This window comes from Scardinius erythrophthalmus, assembly GCF_964197995.2.
Source record: "Scardinius erythrophthalmus genome assembly, chromosome: 12".
In the NCBI taxonomy this organism is placed as follows: domain Eukaryota; kingdom Metazoa; phylum Chordata; class Actinopteri; order Cypriniformes; family Leuciscidae; genus Scardinius; species Scardinius erythrophthalmus.
In genome coordinates this window covers 8477571-8493518 of record NC_138232.1, presented here as the reverse complement: position 1 = coordinate 8493518, position 15948 = coordinate 8477571, and the positions used below count along the sequence as shown (strand labels likewise).

At 35.6% G+C, this 15948-nt stretch overlaps 1 protein-coding gene across 1 annotated transcript in view; it reads left to right on the top strand.

The window, feature by feature from the left end:
• Window positions 1–1934, top strand: part of cntn6 (contactin 6) — an 87116-nt gene extending 85182 nt beyond the window's left edge. Inside the window, exon 23 of the mRNA XM_081379744.1 lies at window positions 142–1934. Within this exon, the coding sequence (XP_081235870.1) occupies window positions 142–236 (95 nt within the window). The 3' untranslated portion in view covers window positions 237–1934. The remainder of the gene's footprint in view (window positions 1–141) is intronic.
• The last annotated feature ends 14014 nt before the right edge of the window (window positions 1935–15948 follow it).

Below are 15948 nucleotides of genomic sequence, written 5' to 3'. Positions count from 1 at the left end.
AGCTCATTAAATATAGTGCGTGCTGATATTTGAGCTTGTACACATAGAATCAAACTGCTAACCTTGCAATATCTTGACATTTGTAGTCGCCTAATTCATATAATCCTGTCTGTGATGTATTTGTGTTCGTCTCCATCACAGGCCTGAACTCAAGGGGATACTTCAGTTCAGACGCAAGCAAGATGGCCCATGTTCACGGAGTAGTGTTTCTGATGTTGTCATTGGTGTTTTCATAGAACTTTGCCTTTATTTAAAGCTGAAGTGTGTCATTTCCGTGCCACTAATATCACAGAGTGGAATTGCAAAAAATGACTGTTGTTTCCCAAACACTGTTTGCTAGAGTGTAGAGAAATCAGCCTAAAAATGACTTGCTTAGAATTGTTGCATAAATAGAAACAAGTGTTTTAACATTTGAAAAAAAAAATGATTACACTCGTCAGCTTTAACACTGCAAAAAAATGTATTTCTTTCCCATTATTTTTGTCCTGTTCCAGTACAAATAAGATTCTTAAATCAAGATACATTTATTTGAGAAGCAAAATGAGTATGACAAACATTGATCAAAATTATACTTAAAACAAGAACAATTATCTGCCAATGGGGTCGAAAAAATAATCCTGCTTTCCCTTTGAATTAAGTTTATTTTTCTGAACACGTCGGCAGATATTTTTTCTTAAATATCTTTAAATATTTTTCTTAAATATAAGAAATTTGCTTAATTTAGATACTTTTTTTTAAAAAAACAAGACTTCAAATTAAACAAGATCATCAAGTACCTTGATTTAAAAATGTTTAGGTATTTGTACTGGAAAACAAGACAAAAAGACTAAGGAAGAAAACAGACTTTAAAAGTGTTTGATTGGTTGGTTATAGTTACATTTTATTTTCCTTTTTTTAAAGAAGATAAAAATTCCTGAGTCAGCTCCATTGCCTTATATTGTGATGGTTTTTTACCTCTTTGTCAAACTATTTGTCTTTTGTATGTAGATTTTATGCAAAAAAAGCAGGCTTTCTCTTATAGCTAATAATTTTGCTTAGGTGTTCAGAACTGAGATTCAAATTGAGCACAATATTAAGTCCAGTAATGCAGTAGTGACCTGGAATGTTGGATCTCCAAGAGAAATCCTTGAATTATGAATTATATCCATGCTGTTTTTCCTCGTACACACGTCAGTCAAGTCAATGACGCTGTGTCTGTTTATGTAAAAAGGCCTTTAGATAGATGAGATATATTGTGTTGTTTTGCATAAACCTGAGAGATATTACTGTTTTGATGAATAGCAACAGTTTGGTTTAATACATAGTTTCTGGATAATTACACTGATTTATTGCTGCTAGTTAGTTTTGAATTATTATTCTGGAAAATTACTTTGACAGTCAAGCATTTAATGGTTTGAAATGAGACATATATCTTGTTCCTTTAAATTCAACCCATTGTTTATCAATTCACTTATGATTTCTTCTGTCATTCATATTTTCCTATGGGAGTCAGTTAAACAGTAGGTTTCATTCCTGACATGTTTCAAAGATGGTTCATCATGTTTGTTCCTGTGATTAATCTTTCTTTCAAACATCTGCTGAGTTTGTACGCTTGAAGATGAGACCAAAGTGTGTCATCAGAACTGTGCGCTTAACAGATATTCCCTCTGCCAGTTTAATGTTTTCTAAATATTTTTGTCGAAAAGAAATGTTTTATATCCTCTAGTTTTTTTATTTAATCATTTTTATTTGTTTCAAAATTTGTATTTATTAGTAATGACCATGCAAACGTAAAACCATTATTTATTTATTTTTTTATTTTATTTATTATTTTTATCAAATTGATGTTGTTTATTGTATTTGTATGTTTGTTTTATTTTTATGTGCCAATCACCTGATAGTATCCATATTTTTTGCCTTATTTTGAAATTTTGCATTTTATAAATGTAACATATTCGCCTGGTGTTTTCTTTTGCTGTTATGTAAGCATATTGAGCTATTTAATACCTTTGTATTAATCCTGTACAATCTCTGAGAGATAAAATAAATGCAATTTCATATTGAAATATATGTAGAGCAAATATGTGATTAGCTACAGTATCAGTAATAGCCTCCAACTGGCACTACAGCATTTTTTATCTGGGAGGAGACATTTCATTCTAATTTGATGAATGGAAGAGAGCTTATTGGCTGATCTATATGGTTGCCTAGAGACGATTCCTTCAAAGACTTGCATACTGATTGGTAATTACCAATAGACTGAGATTAGTCTCTGCTGGATGAGAGCGTAAAGATGGCAGGCATACTTGCAGATATTTAAATTACAGAAAAATATACAGTGGATCCAGAAGTCTGAGCGTACTAGTCTAATTAAGTACAACTTTCTTTTCAGTACAAATTATATTATCAGCATGATAATTTGATTGAAATGTTGAAGTGAAAAATAGCATGCATTTCTTTGCATTCACATGCACCCCCTTTAACTTTAATGCACTTAAACTGACATGAACTCTAAAAGTTTGTGTAAAACCTGTAGTGCTGATCATTTTATCCAGCTTGATTTGAGAAAGATCTAAAAGGCATCTTGTGGTTTAATAGGAATTGAAGCATCTCTTAACTGATAACCTTTCTACAGAGCCCCTAAAGGCACATGGTGATGAAAAACGATATGAGATGGGAGAAAAAATATATTTCAATGCTTATGCGCTCTCTTGCATAAGGAACCCTAAAAGTGACATGGTGATGGAAAAAAATATATGAAATGGGAGGACAAATTATATGTCAACGCTTTGGCATCTCTCGCAGATGTTTTGCATTCCCACTAGAAACTTTCCATTCACTCACAAAATGTTTGCGTTTTCCAGAGAAATTGCTTGTATAGAGTGATATGATTATTCATACATGTGAAATTCAAAAATATAAACATACATATAAAAATCTATGTGTCTGAATTGAGTTCAGAAATGACAACCAATCGGAGCGCTGGGTTGTTAGCCCCGCCCCCTTGCCTACCGATCGGGTTGCGCAGTGCAGGTTTGAAGGCAGATGCGGAGTGATGGAGAAATGTGATCTGATATGAGAGTGTTAAAATACAAAACTATTTTTCTTAAACTGTTCAAAGTAGGGATGGGCAAATGAAGCCTCCCTTGATTGTTCCAGGAAAAGATTCGAAGCATCATGAGTGTCGAAAACAGCGCCATCTTGCGGCAGGTCAAATTTATAGCAGCCATACCCCAGTGGCAGCGCCATTGTTTTATCTATTAAGCTCAAATAAAAGCCTGACAAAGCTAAATATTCAGTTTTCTGATCATATAATTCACGTAATAAAGTGAGGCAATAAGTTAGTTGTAACAATTCTATTAATACTAAATATATAAAAAAAAAGACTTGCTTGATGCAAGTGAATGGTGGTCTAATTATTTTGGTTTCTATGCTGTTTATATGGCAGAATATATGAGCATGTAACATAGGCTATAGGCTTATTAATAAAAAAATAAAATAAAAATGTTAGTAAATGGACTTAAACTTCCAAAAACCTTTAGAGTAGTGTTCTGGGTTCAAACATTCTGACACGCAAAGTGATGCATTCACGTGACTGGAAAGGCTTCGTTTTTCGTTGATCACGTGTTTCTTTGAAAACAATATGCGCTCCGGCCATAGACAGTAAAAGAAATGGACACAGCGACCCCATTGGATTCAATGGAGAAAAGTGAAGTCAATTTGAAGCACTCACATCCTGATGGCTGAGCGTACTGCGCAGACTCAAACTGAGCTTGACGACGTAGATGTGACGTGAGCAACCCGTCTGTCTTCTAGTAGCTGTGCCAAGAGAAATCTGAATCATTCCCTTCCAAAACTTGCAGAGACGGAGAGTGTGAGTAGGAAGAGTCCATGAGCTAGGAGCAGGAGAAACTTTTGCTAAGTATTCTGATTAATTATTTTGTCATTTTGCCTCCACGTCCCCCCGATTGCCCGCGAGATTCTCCTCCTGTCCATATGGTAATTCTCTACTGTGCGACAGAGAGTCGCATGGTTATGATGCAATCGTTAGCCTATTTTTACAAAAACTGCTTCTACAGGGCCATAACGTAAGATACAAGGTAATGGAGCCTTTTATACATTTTCGTGTTTCTTTAGAAATAAATAATGGACAAATGGAGTCTTTAAACACCTCAGATGTAAAGTTATTCGCTGTCAAAGTGACGCCAAAATGAATGGGAGTCAATGGAATGCTAACAGCAGGTGGGGGTCTGCTAATCAATGGTGGCGCCCGGGGAAGCTTCAGTTTTTAAGAAAGAGAAGGGCTTTAAAGTTAAATTATATATTTCGAGTTACATCGACAACTTTGAGGGTGAGTATTCTCTCATATCATGCGAAATCTGACTAGCGAATCGGTTTCTAAAATCGTTGTCTCTGTTTCTGAGAAAATTAATTTTATGAAAGTTTTGCCGCTAGTACACTTTGCTATAGAACGCTTCGCTATGCGGAAGTAAAGACGCTGACTGAGATTTTACCAGAAATACATCAGCAGCATTCGTGCATAGAGTGTATAGAATATAATGTCACTTACTATGATGATGGTATTCATGTATTGTATTTGTTTCCTGTATTATATATTGTAACTCATTATTGATAAACCATATTGAATGCATATTCTGGTGATCAGTTCAGGTTTTTTTTCTCTGTGTGAGCATTCTTGCAAGTTGGATTTCCCTAATTGATGGCAAGCCTCCCACTTCAACCCTGAAAGGATCACGAACCAAGAGGAAAGGATAATTTTCCATTATATTATTTTTCTTCGGACAAGTAAGAGAACACATTCCCAGAGACTTTTTTCTTTTTTTTTCTTTCTTTTTTTATGGGACTAAAAACATCTCAGGAGCACAATTAGAAAATTCAAGATTGATTAATCTTCCGATTGACACAGAGTTGAACTTGAAAACATTTTTTATTTCAGTGTGAGTTACATGTGATATCACTGGTATTTGTTTTCATCTGTGATCACTTACATTGATTGTGATTGTGATTGTGATTACTGTTAAATGAAAAGTAATTCAGAGGGTGCACCCAGGGTATATATAGGTATATATATATATACCTATATATAGGTGTATATATATATTTATATATATATATATATATATATATATATATATATATATATATATATATATATATATATATATATATATATATATATATATACACCCCCCCCCCGTTTTTATTATGTACTTTGTTTATGTGATCAAGGTAAAAAGAAAACACTGAAGGAACAAAATATTTGCGGTTTCCCGAGAAACTTTGCATCTGCTCTCAAAATATTAGAGTTTTTCTGAGAAGCTTTGCATTTTCTCGCAAAATGTTTGCGTTTTCCCAAGAAACTTTACTTTTGCTCGCAAAATGTTTGCGTTTTCCCGACAAACTTTGTGTTCGCTTGCAAAATGTTTGTTTCTCAGAGAAAAGCAAAACATTTGGGAGAGAACGCAATGTTTCTTGGGGAAACCAAAACTTTTACGAGATAATGCAAAAAACAATTAAATAAAAAAAATTCTCCCCATCTCATATATTTTTTTACATCACCATGTCCCTTTAGGGGCTCTGTACTTTTTCTTGGTTTACCTTTTTCAATTCCAAAAACTTGCTGTTTATTTCTAAGTATAAATGATGAAAAAAGACCAGATTTGAAGTGGTTCTTTGGATCTGTATACCACATCATGATAAATAAACTGTCCTTTAAGGTGCTAATATTATACTTAATCAATGCATATTTAATTATTATATTGTTGCCCTTTACAATGGCAAAAAGTGTGACCTTGGTCAAGAACTAAATATTTGACACAACCCTCCTACAAAACTAGTAGCCAAATGTTTCTATTTGTTTTGGAAGGACTTAAATGTTCACTCAATAAGCAGCATCCTACATGTTTATTTACCAACATTTGACATTAAGTTATGAAACCGGGCTACAGTCGAGGTGTGAAATGGAGTTTGCTAAAGTAGATTTCACAGTGAAGGTGTAGGAGTTTATTTCAAGAGCTCAGAGGAATGAGCTTGTCAGGAACACTGACAGGTAAGTGTGCGAACATGGATGTAATCTCCTGAGAATTGCTCCGACTTGTTGGGCTACCAGGGGATTTAACCGTAAATACCGTAAGTCCAGCTGAAATGGAAACATTCGTAGGCAGTCACAGAGCCTTTTGGAAGTCCTCCTTGCATGTCATTTGGTGCCCTTCAATAGTGCCTGTGAGTCTGACCAAATTTTGGTGGAGACTGATATTTCTTGCACTGATCCTTCTAAATTAATGGCTTCACTGGAGCTGTAAAGACCCATATGGAAGCGAGACATGGGAAGGCTGCTTCCTAATCACTACTTTTGCCAAGCCAATGTGTCTGCATAATCTCACAAAATGGTTTTAATAAACCCTTGTTCAATTTTGAAGGGAATTTTACGTTATCTGATAGCAGTTCCATCCCATAAGTCGGACACTTTGCTGCCCAGAACAAAGGCTTCAGTGTCCTGAAATAAAGAAAAGATGTGATTTCTTCAGTTTTGGATTATGTCTGTTACTTGAAGTCGCCATGAAATCAAAATTGATCATTCTTTATGGAATATTCCAGTATTTAATATAAATGAATTATCTGTGCAAAATAACTTCCCCTCCCAATTGCAGCTATATCTTTTCCTCTGTGACGTGTTTTTTTCACTGTGAGGGCGGGACAAACTGTCAATCACATGAGATCACAGCAATAGCAAACCAAGTCTACATTTTTTCTTGTTTGAGAAGCCATTTCACTCTCATATATACATCACAATAGGGGAGAAAAGATTATCACAACTTCCGCTTAATACCGACTTAAAAAAATCCCAGATTTTTAATACGGTCTCTTTTGGACCCACTATAGATATGTTACCAGGGCTTCTCTGCCCCTTATTATCAAAACTGACACTGATAAATAATAACCACCTTCCTTTTTGACAATATTTTCAAGGTAGGCAGAGATGTGCTTATTGAAGTGGGGCAGATTAAAAATTCTACCCTGCAGCGATGTAATGGATCTTATGCAAAAATGAATGGAGAAAATGTGGCCCAGATTTTTCATAGATAGCCATAGCAGTTTATAAAGGCCCTCGGATATATAAATGGAGAAATAATTGTGAGGAAACCTTTGGCTATTCAAATTAATCATTTCAATGATAGAATAGTGCTGTCATAGTTCACTTGTTAGTAGTGCAGCGGCACAGGGGGGAAACTGGTAAGATAATGAATGGTTTAGAAGTTTGGCATGTTCGAGGGAAAGGTTGAGAAGAAGGTTGTAGTATTGAAGGGGGTATGAGAGACCTGGCGGCCTATTTAGCTGGTTTCAAGAACATGCAGGTGAGGGCCATAAAACAAATTTCACCTCCGGGGAGACAAAGACAGAACTTCATTTGAATCAGTGGGAAAACCTTATTGAGAAAGAGTTCTAATTCAAGTGAAAACTAATGCATCACTCTTAAAGGTATAGTACAACCAAGTCTGTAATTCACAGTAAAACATATTCAAACTCGCATCACGTCTTTGACGTCTGTTGACAAACATCATCGGTTCTCACATTTTATGTAATCACAATGCATTGCAAATGCAAAAGAATGACATTTATGTATTTATTTGGTCTGTTCCTTAGTAAAGCTGTTGAAGGCTTCAGAAGACTTGTGCAAAAGTAATGACTACATTTAAGATGCACTGAAGTCTGAATGAAATGGAAATGGCAACTGACTTAATTTCTTAAATTATAAAATAAAATACTGATTACATACTGTTCAAAAGGTTTTTTTTTTTTAAAGAAGTTAATACTTTTTTCAGCAAGGATGCATTAAATTGATCAAAAGTGACAGTAAAGACATTTAAATGGTTACGAATATTGTCTATTTCAAATAAATGCATATTTCAAATAAATGCTTTTCTACTCAAAGAATCCTGAAAAAATATATCATGGTTTCCACATAAATATTAAGCAGCACTACTGTTTTCAGCATTGATAATAAAAAGGAGTGGTTCTTGAGCACCAAACCTGAATGATTTTTGAAGGATCATGTGACACTGAAGATTCAGAAAATTCAGCTTTGATATCACAGTAATAAATTGCATGTTGAAATATATAAAAATGGAAAACAGTTATTTTAAATTGTAATAATATTTCATAATATTACTGTTTTACCATATATTTAATCACGTAAAAGCATCCAAGAGACTGCATTACAATATTGCAATACTCCTTAAAAAGTAGCTAATTGTGGTTACTTTTTATGGAGAGTAATATGTTGCGTTGCTTTTGCGTTACTTTTTCTCATCTGGGCTGGATCACAGAAGCATGGGACGCAAGAGAAGAAAGTTGAACACTCATATTTCAGCAATAAAAAAAAAAATCAAATACAAATGTGGTTTATCTTAAGTCATTTTTGCTTATTATGGCTGAATTGGATCGTCAGCAGCAAAGACGTTAGTAAATAAAGTGAGATTAAATGCATAAAGTATATTTGTATTATCTAACATTTCATTTTTGCAGGTTTGTGTAATATTCTGAGTTTGCATTTCACAGATTTTATTCATTTTGAGGAATACTGAAACTGTTTTGAGCAAGTGAGATGAGTAAATGCATGCACACATTTAGTCTAGAACTGCAATAACTATCATGTTCACACAGTGCACAACAATGCGTTACCCCCAACACTGTATAACATGTAATAATAACACAAGTAACATACATTAAGAAAATAAATAGGGTTGATTTTGATTTCATGCTGACTTTTTTTTTTTTTTTATCAGAAGATTTGTTTGTTAGAAGCTTGTGATTATATGGTTTTGTAAATAAAAGATTAGTGTGAACATATTGCAGAACATACTTTTGTGTTTAATGGAACAATCATAAGACATGAGGGTGTAAATGATGACTGAAATGATGAATTGAGCTTTATTTTAGTTTTACATCAACTGCATCTACAAAATAAAGGCAACCTGAGTGCCTGCGATAGTTTGTAAGTGCAATCTTCTGTAATCGCTGTAATGTATTCACACAGAAGGTTCCCACACTCTACCTTATCAATTAAACGATGCAAGTGGCACCTGATCTAAAAGAGCTTGCCATGATTTGCTAATTTGCTGCATTACTTACTTGTCATGCTGCAGTTTAAAGACGTGCCTGCATGCCAAGAAGAAACTGTCCTTTTTATTGCCCGTGCCTTAGAATTTCACTTCATTTGTTCAACCACTTCAATCAAACTGATCACGACCTTATTTGGTATGCAAAACTAATCATTTAATTTGACAATTGGACACCAGTAGAATGTGATGACATGGCAGCATATCAAGAAGAGCTCTCTGTGTTTCATGGAGCCGATGTGGTCGTGATGTTTATGCATGTAAATTCACACGAAAGTGACACACGTAAAGGGGGAGGGTTAGAAAATGTGGTCCGAAGAAGATAAACCAGACGAAATTACCAAGAGGTTTGGAAAGCCAGGTTAAAGCATTCATAATCTGCAAAGTAGAGCCTTGGGCTGTTAGGCCTGTAAATTGGCGTGAATAGAGAAGGTTGTGTGTTTACAAAGCTTGTCCCCAGACTCCAAGCTGTGGAAACGCAGCATCCGAGGAAGAAGAGTAAACAGGATTAGAAGTTAGAGGAAAGATGGGCCATTACTTCACCTGTCAGCTGAACAGAAGGAAACTGCTCGGAGAGACTCTTACTTTACACATGATGGTGAATATTAAGTACAGGTGCACAAAACCTGATCAAAGAGCATAGACTTGTTTGCACTATTTTCTGTTGAGCTGTATAACGGTAGATTCTCTGAAGCGTAAAATATGTTGCCGAAATTAAATGGATGGACCCGTTTTAAAACTCAGTTTGCCTGTGTAATTTGAAACAATGGCAAATCTAATCATGGATTTTCTTATGAGAACTTGAACTTTTGCTCCCTAAAAAGACATGGTAACGCTTTTACAGTAAGGATTCATTGGTTAACATTAGTTAATGCATTAGTAGCATTAACTAACAATGAGCAATGCATTTGTTACAGTAATGCATTTGCATTGCATTTGTACAATGCATTTGTAAATCTTTGTTGATAAAAAATACTGTTCATTGTTAGTTCGTGTTAGCTCAGGTCCAACTCTTTCCCCGCCATTGACAGAATTTTCCGATCCGTGTTTTCACTGTAGGGGTCGCTATTATGCATCATCTGAGAGAGTACAGAATCTCAGGATCAAAAACACAGGGGAAGAAGGAGCAGAAACAAGCAATAAAAGCATTACATTATCTACCTGTAAAATAGGGTGATCATCAAACATTAAACAGCATATAAATCAAAACTGCCCATTGCTGCTGCTGCTTTTTTTTTTTTTTTAAGTGTTGATAAATAAAAATGCATGAAGTTTGAATAAAATGTTTTTTAGCAGAGGCTATCTTCAGATATGTTCAGATATTCATACAACAAAATATTCTTAGGGCCATGCAAGTTTTGTGAAAATTGTCAAAAAATGCTGGTGCTGGCTGGCAATTTTTAGTTTATTTTTTACAACATGCAGTTGTATTTACATCTGTACTGCCATAAGGGAAAAATTTGACAACAGAGGTGCTGTTTCGTGTTTTTCCACCTGCCATCAGTGATTGTGAGCCTGTCCCAGGGAATTCAATGCAATGCGTGGATATATTCACCCCAAGAAGAAGTATACTGGTTCAGTCATTTTGTTTGGTGTTTTTAGCCTGTTGTGAGCAGGTTGTTAGCCCCGCTTGACATTTGCGATAATTAAAACGGCTAATCCAAGTAGGGTGCTGTCAAAGCCCTAGAAAATGGTCATGGTTCATTTTAGGTCAAATTAAAACCTCCACATGAATTGCCTACCTGCAGCTTCCAGCCAAGAGCCTAATCCATAATAATGTTTCGGGTTTATTAAAAGACTAAAATTAGGTTAAACATAACAGAAAGCTTCAAAGCCAACGTGTTAGAGCTACTCATTTTTCCATGTAGCCTAATTTCAATCTCAGACTTGCTTGTAAAATAATGGCAAACAATGTTATAAAAGTTTTCATGTTTGTAAAACGTCTGCATTCTATAGTTTGAATTGGATTTTTAAAAAATATATATATTTTTTATATTTTTTTAAGTTGAGGGCTTCTGAAGAATTATTCAGTGGCAGTACAAAGTAAAAAGTGAACGTGTATGGAGTCTATCTGTGAGTTTCCTCTTTCTCCTGAGAAGAGTCGGGTGGATTCTTTCCCTTTTTTCCTGACAGTTTATGATGTCTCTCCATGCATAGGTGTAGTTTGTCAGGAAAGTGACAGTGCGTGAGTCAGAGCCAAGCTCTAAAGCAGGGATAAAGTGTGGTGATGGACAGAAGATTCACAGAGAATTAAAAAGACAGGGAGCCCCCTCTCCCCACAAAGAACTGAAAAAGATGACTGGCAGTCTACGGGGTTCTCTCTCTCTCTCTCTCTCTCTCTCTCTCTCTCTCTCTCTCTCTCTCTCTCTCTCTCTCTCTCTCTCTCTCTCTCTCTCTCTCTCTCTCTCTCTCTCTCTCTCTCTCTCTCTCTCTCTCTCTCTCTCTCTCTCTCTCTCTCTCTCTCTCTCTCTCTCTCTCTCTCTCTCTCTCTCTCTCTCTCTCTCTCTCTCTCTCTCTCTCTCTCTCTCTTCTCCATTTGGGACTTTCAAACGGTCCTTGTGATTTTGCAAAACTAATATTTGAAAGCTATTCATCTAGTCTTATGAAAACATGCCGTCTGTCTGCTTGTGTTCACTTTTTGCCTCAATATTTATCCCTTCATTTTGGGTAACTTCTAAAGAGTTTTGAATATACTATGATATGATCATATGTGTTTTTTCGTGATCGACATTTTTAAGTATGAGATACGTCTGCCACTAAACTGTATACTGTATGTGTGTATGTATGTGTGTATATATATATATATATATATATATATATATATAGAGAGAGAGAGAGAGAGAGAGAGAGAGAGAGAGAGAGAGAGAGAGAGAGAGATTTTATAGCACTTTATTAAATCATTTAAAAACAATTAACAAACATACACTTTACTCAAGACATTTAGCAAAAATTAATTCACCATCTCTAACAAAGCACAACATTTCTTTGCAATTCCATACATTTTCAAATTCCTCTATATTCTTCATGGTTTTATAAAATAAAAAATCAAATCTAATTCTTACTTTTATTAAACTCTTAAAAACTTGTACAACATCCCGACCAACTTCACCATCTATTTTTTCCTTTCTTGTCAAATAAATAGCCATTTTCGCTTTTCCAATCACAAAATTAACAAGCTGCCCTTTTTTTCTCTTTTTTTTCCAAAACTTGAAACCAAAGATAAAACCAACCTTTGAAAACACTACTTTAAAACCCACAAACATGAAATTAAGCATCAAAAACAAGTTTTTAAGCCTGTCACAATGTACAAAACAGTGAAAAATAGTTTCCCTCTGATCACAAAACGGACATTTGCTATCAATTGCTGAATTAATTATGCTAACAAACGCATTTACAGCAACAATACCATGCAGTATTCTCCACTGCAAATCCCCATTTGCTTTGGTCAATGGTGGCTTGTATATACTTCTCCACACAGGTTTACAATCATTTTCAACACCAAAATGAACAGCCCATGGCGTTTCAACCCGCACTTTCAATTTTTCCTTATTTAACATTTTAACACATAATTCATACAACTTTTTTCCATTCACAGAGCAAAAATACAACCTTTCCAAACCTTTTGTCCCAAGCAAAAGATGAGAACTTTCTTCTTCAGTAAACTCTGGTGAAATGTCCATGTTTGGAAAAATGTCATTTACTTCTGGTGCAGATCGTCCACTGCCAAATTCACTAATTAAAAGCTTATCTTCATCATTGAGAGTTTTTTTAACATTGTCCAAGAAACGATCCACCACTCTCTGTGACCGGAGCCCCAAACACTGTGCCAGGGCATTCACGTCATCAAAGTCATTTCCAACAACCTCCAGTAGTTGCCTTAGGGTGATCAGTTTTCCTGTTATTAATAGTTTCATCATTCCAGGCATTGTTTGTCTGGCAACATCCAGTCTTGCACCTTTAACTAAAGGTTCTTCAAGAAGCCAATGAAGAGATGTCATAGGCATCGTCCTTACAGTTCTTACTAATGACCATGCTTTTAGAACACTACGGTAGTATAAGGGAAGGCCTTTTATGTCTCCCGCTTCACAGTTAATCCAAAAAAGACTTTTGTTTAACCCCAAACCTCCAACTTTTCCCAAAATAAAATGTATTCCTGCTTCCCATACCTTATTTTGACCGTACAGCAGTTTCTGAACAAACTGTAATCTAAACGCTGTTTTACGGCTTTCTAGATGCAGAAGACCTTGTCCACCATCATCCCTTGTTAGAAATAACACACATTGTGGCACCCAGTGCATCTTCTTATTCCAAAAGAAATCAACCATTAAAGCCTGGATTCTTGACAGAAGACCTGCAGGTGGCTCAAGTACTGCTACACGGTGCCACAATGTTGCTGCTACCAAATTGTTAATAATTAAGGAACGTCCTCTATATGACATTTGTGGCAATAACCACCTCCATTTTTTAAGTCTTCCTTCAACCATCTCCATAACACCATCCCAATTTTTCATAATGGTTTGATCATCACCCAAATGTACTCCCAAATATTTAACACCCCCTGTAACCCATGACATTCCACCTGGTAAATTTGGTTTTCCTTGAATCCACCCACCTACTTCCAATGCAGTACATTTAGCCCAGTTTACTCTTGCTGAAGATACTTTACCATACCTCTCTACCACCCCTTGGATTTTCTCCACATCACTACTTCCTTTAACAGCTATAATTACATCATCCGCATAGGCAGATAAACAAAAACTCTGTTCACTAGACAAAGACACTCCTTCTAAAATATCTCTTAATTTACATAAAAACGGTTCAATTGATATTGAATACAACATCCCTGACATTGCACAACCTTGCCTAATTCCCCTTTTAACTTTCAAAGGAACACTCAAGCCACCATTGACCTTAACTACACTTTCAATGTCACCATACAATACTTTAACCATTTTAATAAAAATTGAAGGAAATCCAAAAAAATCAAGCGCATTCCATAAATATTGGTGTTCAATTCGGTCAAAGGCCTTTTCTTGGTCTAGCGAAATCATACCAAATTTCTTGCCTGTAATTTTTGCTATCTCAAAAATATCTCGAATTAAACCAATGTTTTCTGTGATTGATCTGCCCGGTACACAGTATGACTGATCCGCATGTATGATTTGCTCCATCACTATTCTCAACCTGTTGGCCAAAGTCTTTGATAATATCTTAAAATCAACACAAAGCAAGGACACGGGCCTCCAGTTTTTGATCTCTTTCAGATCTCCTTTCTTGGGTAAGAGGGTCAAAACTGCCCTCCTACAGCTCAAAGGCAGCTGTCCTCTGGCAATGCTGTCACAGAAAACTTCCAGCAAGTCATTGCCCACCAAGTCCCAGAAAGCTTTATAGAAATCAACCGTCAGACCATCTAACCCTGGAGCCCGACCGTTTTCCATGCTCATTAAAGCTGTATGCAATTCTCCCAGAGTCAGTTGGCTCACCAACTTTCCTTTTGCCTCCTCCTGCACTTGAGGTAGGCCTCCGAGAAAATCTTGTACCAGCTCTTGGTCCTCATTGTACTCACATTTAAACAAGTCCTTATAAAAGTCAGCAGCCCTCCTGCGCACATCAGCAGTTTCAGTGAGCTCTTGCCCATTGGCTGACCGGAGACAGTGAATGATTCTACTTTGGCCATTTTTCTTTTCCAAGCTGAAGAAAAACTTGGAAGGAGCATCCATTTCAGAAGAATTCTGAAAACGAGACCTGATCAATGCCCCCTGTGCTTTACTACCGAGCAGATCTCTTAATTCCGCTTTTTTTCCAATAAGAGAATTCACTTGATTTCCTGTAGAATCACATACATTTTGAAGTTCTAAAATATCATTTTCCAAAATGCTAATTTTTTTAGACATATTCTGGGTGACATTAAAATTGTATTGCCCACAGAGTTGTTGTATTTGTTTCTTTCCCACATCCCACCACTGTTGTACACTTGAAAACATTGACTTTTTAACCTTCCATTCCTTCCAAAAAAACTCAAAACAATTCTTGAAATGTAAATCTTGCAACAAAGCACTATTAAAAATCCAATATGCACTTTTTACTTTCAGAAACTTTAAGAATACACTTGCTATCACCATGGAATGGTCAGAAAAACAAACAGGGCTAATACAACATGTTTTTACAATTTGTACTTGATGTTTAAAACAATACAACTTATCCAGTCTTGCCATTGAAACTACCCTTTCTCTTATTTGTACCCATGTGTATTGTTTAACTTTACTGTTCAAGTTTCTCCACACATCCACTAAATCATTAGTTTCAATAAAACGGTTCAACGACAACCTGGAAGCTGTATGAGGTTCTAGATGGTTTCTATCTATATCCATCGCAGTACAATTGAAATCCCCTGCAATCAGGAGATAATGGTCAGGATCACAATTTTGCACAGTATTTAACAATGTTTCTAAAAACAGCAATCGCTCAGTTGCCATAACTGGAGCATACACGTTTATTAAAACAAAAGTTGCAACATCAAATTTTGCATTAACTTTTAAAAGTCTTCCTTCCACAATTTCTTCCACCTCATATGAGATTGGCAAACAATTTTTTGCAAAGAAAACTCCTACACCAGCACTTGTACTGTTTTTGTGACTAAGAATAGCCGTACCCTCCCATTCTCTTCTCCAATTCACTTCATTTATAATGTCACTATGGGTTTCTTGAACAAAAAAAATATCTATATGTTTCATTTTCATTAATTGAAACAATTGACTCCTTTTTCTAATATCTCTTGCTCCATTCAGATTTAAAGTTGAAAACTTCAAATCAATCATAAATAAAATGA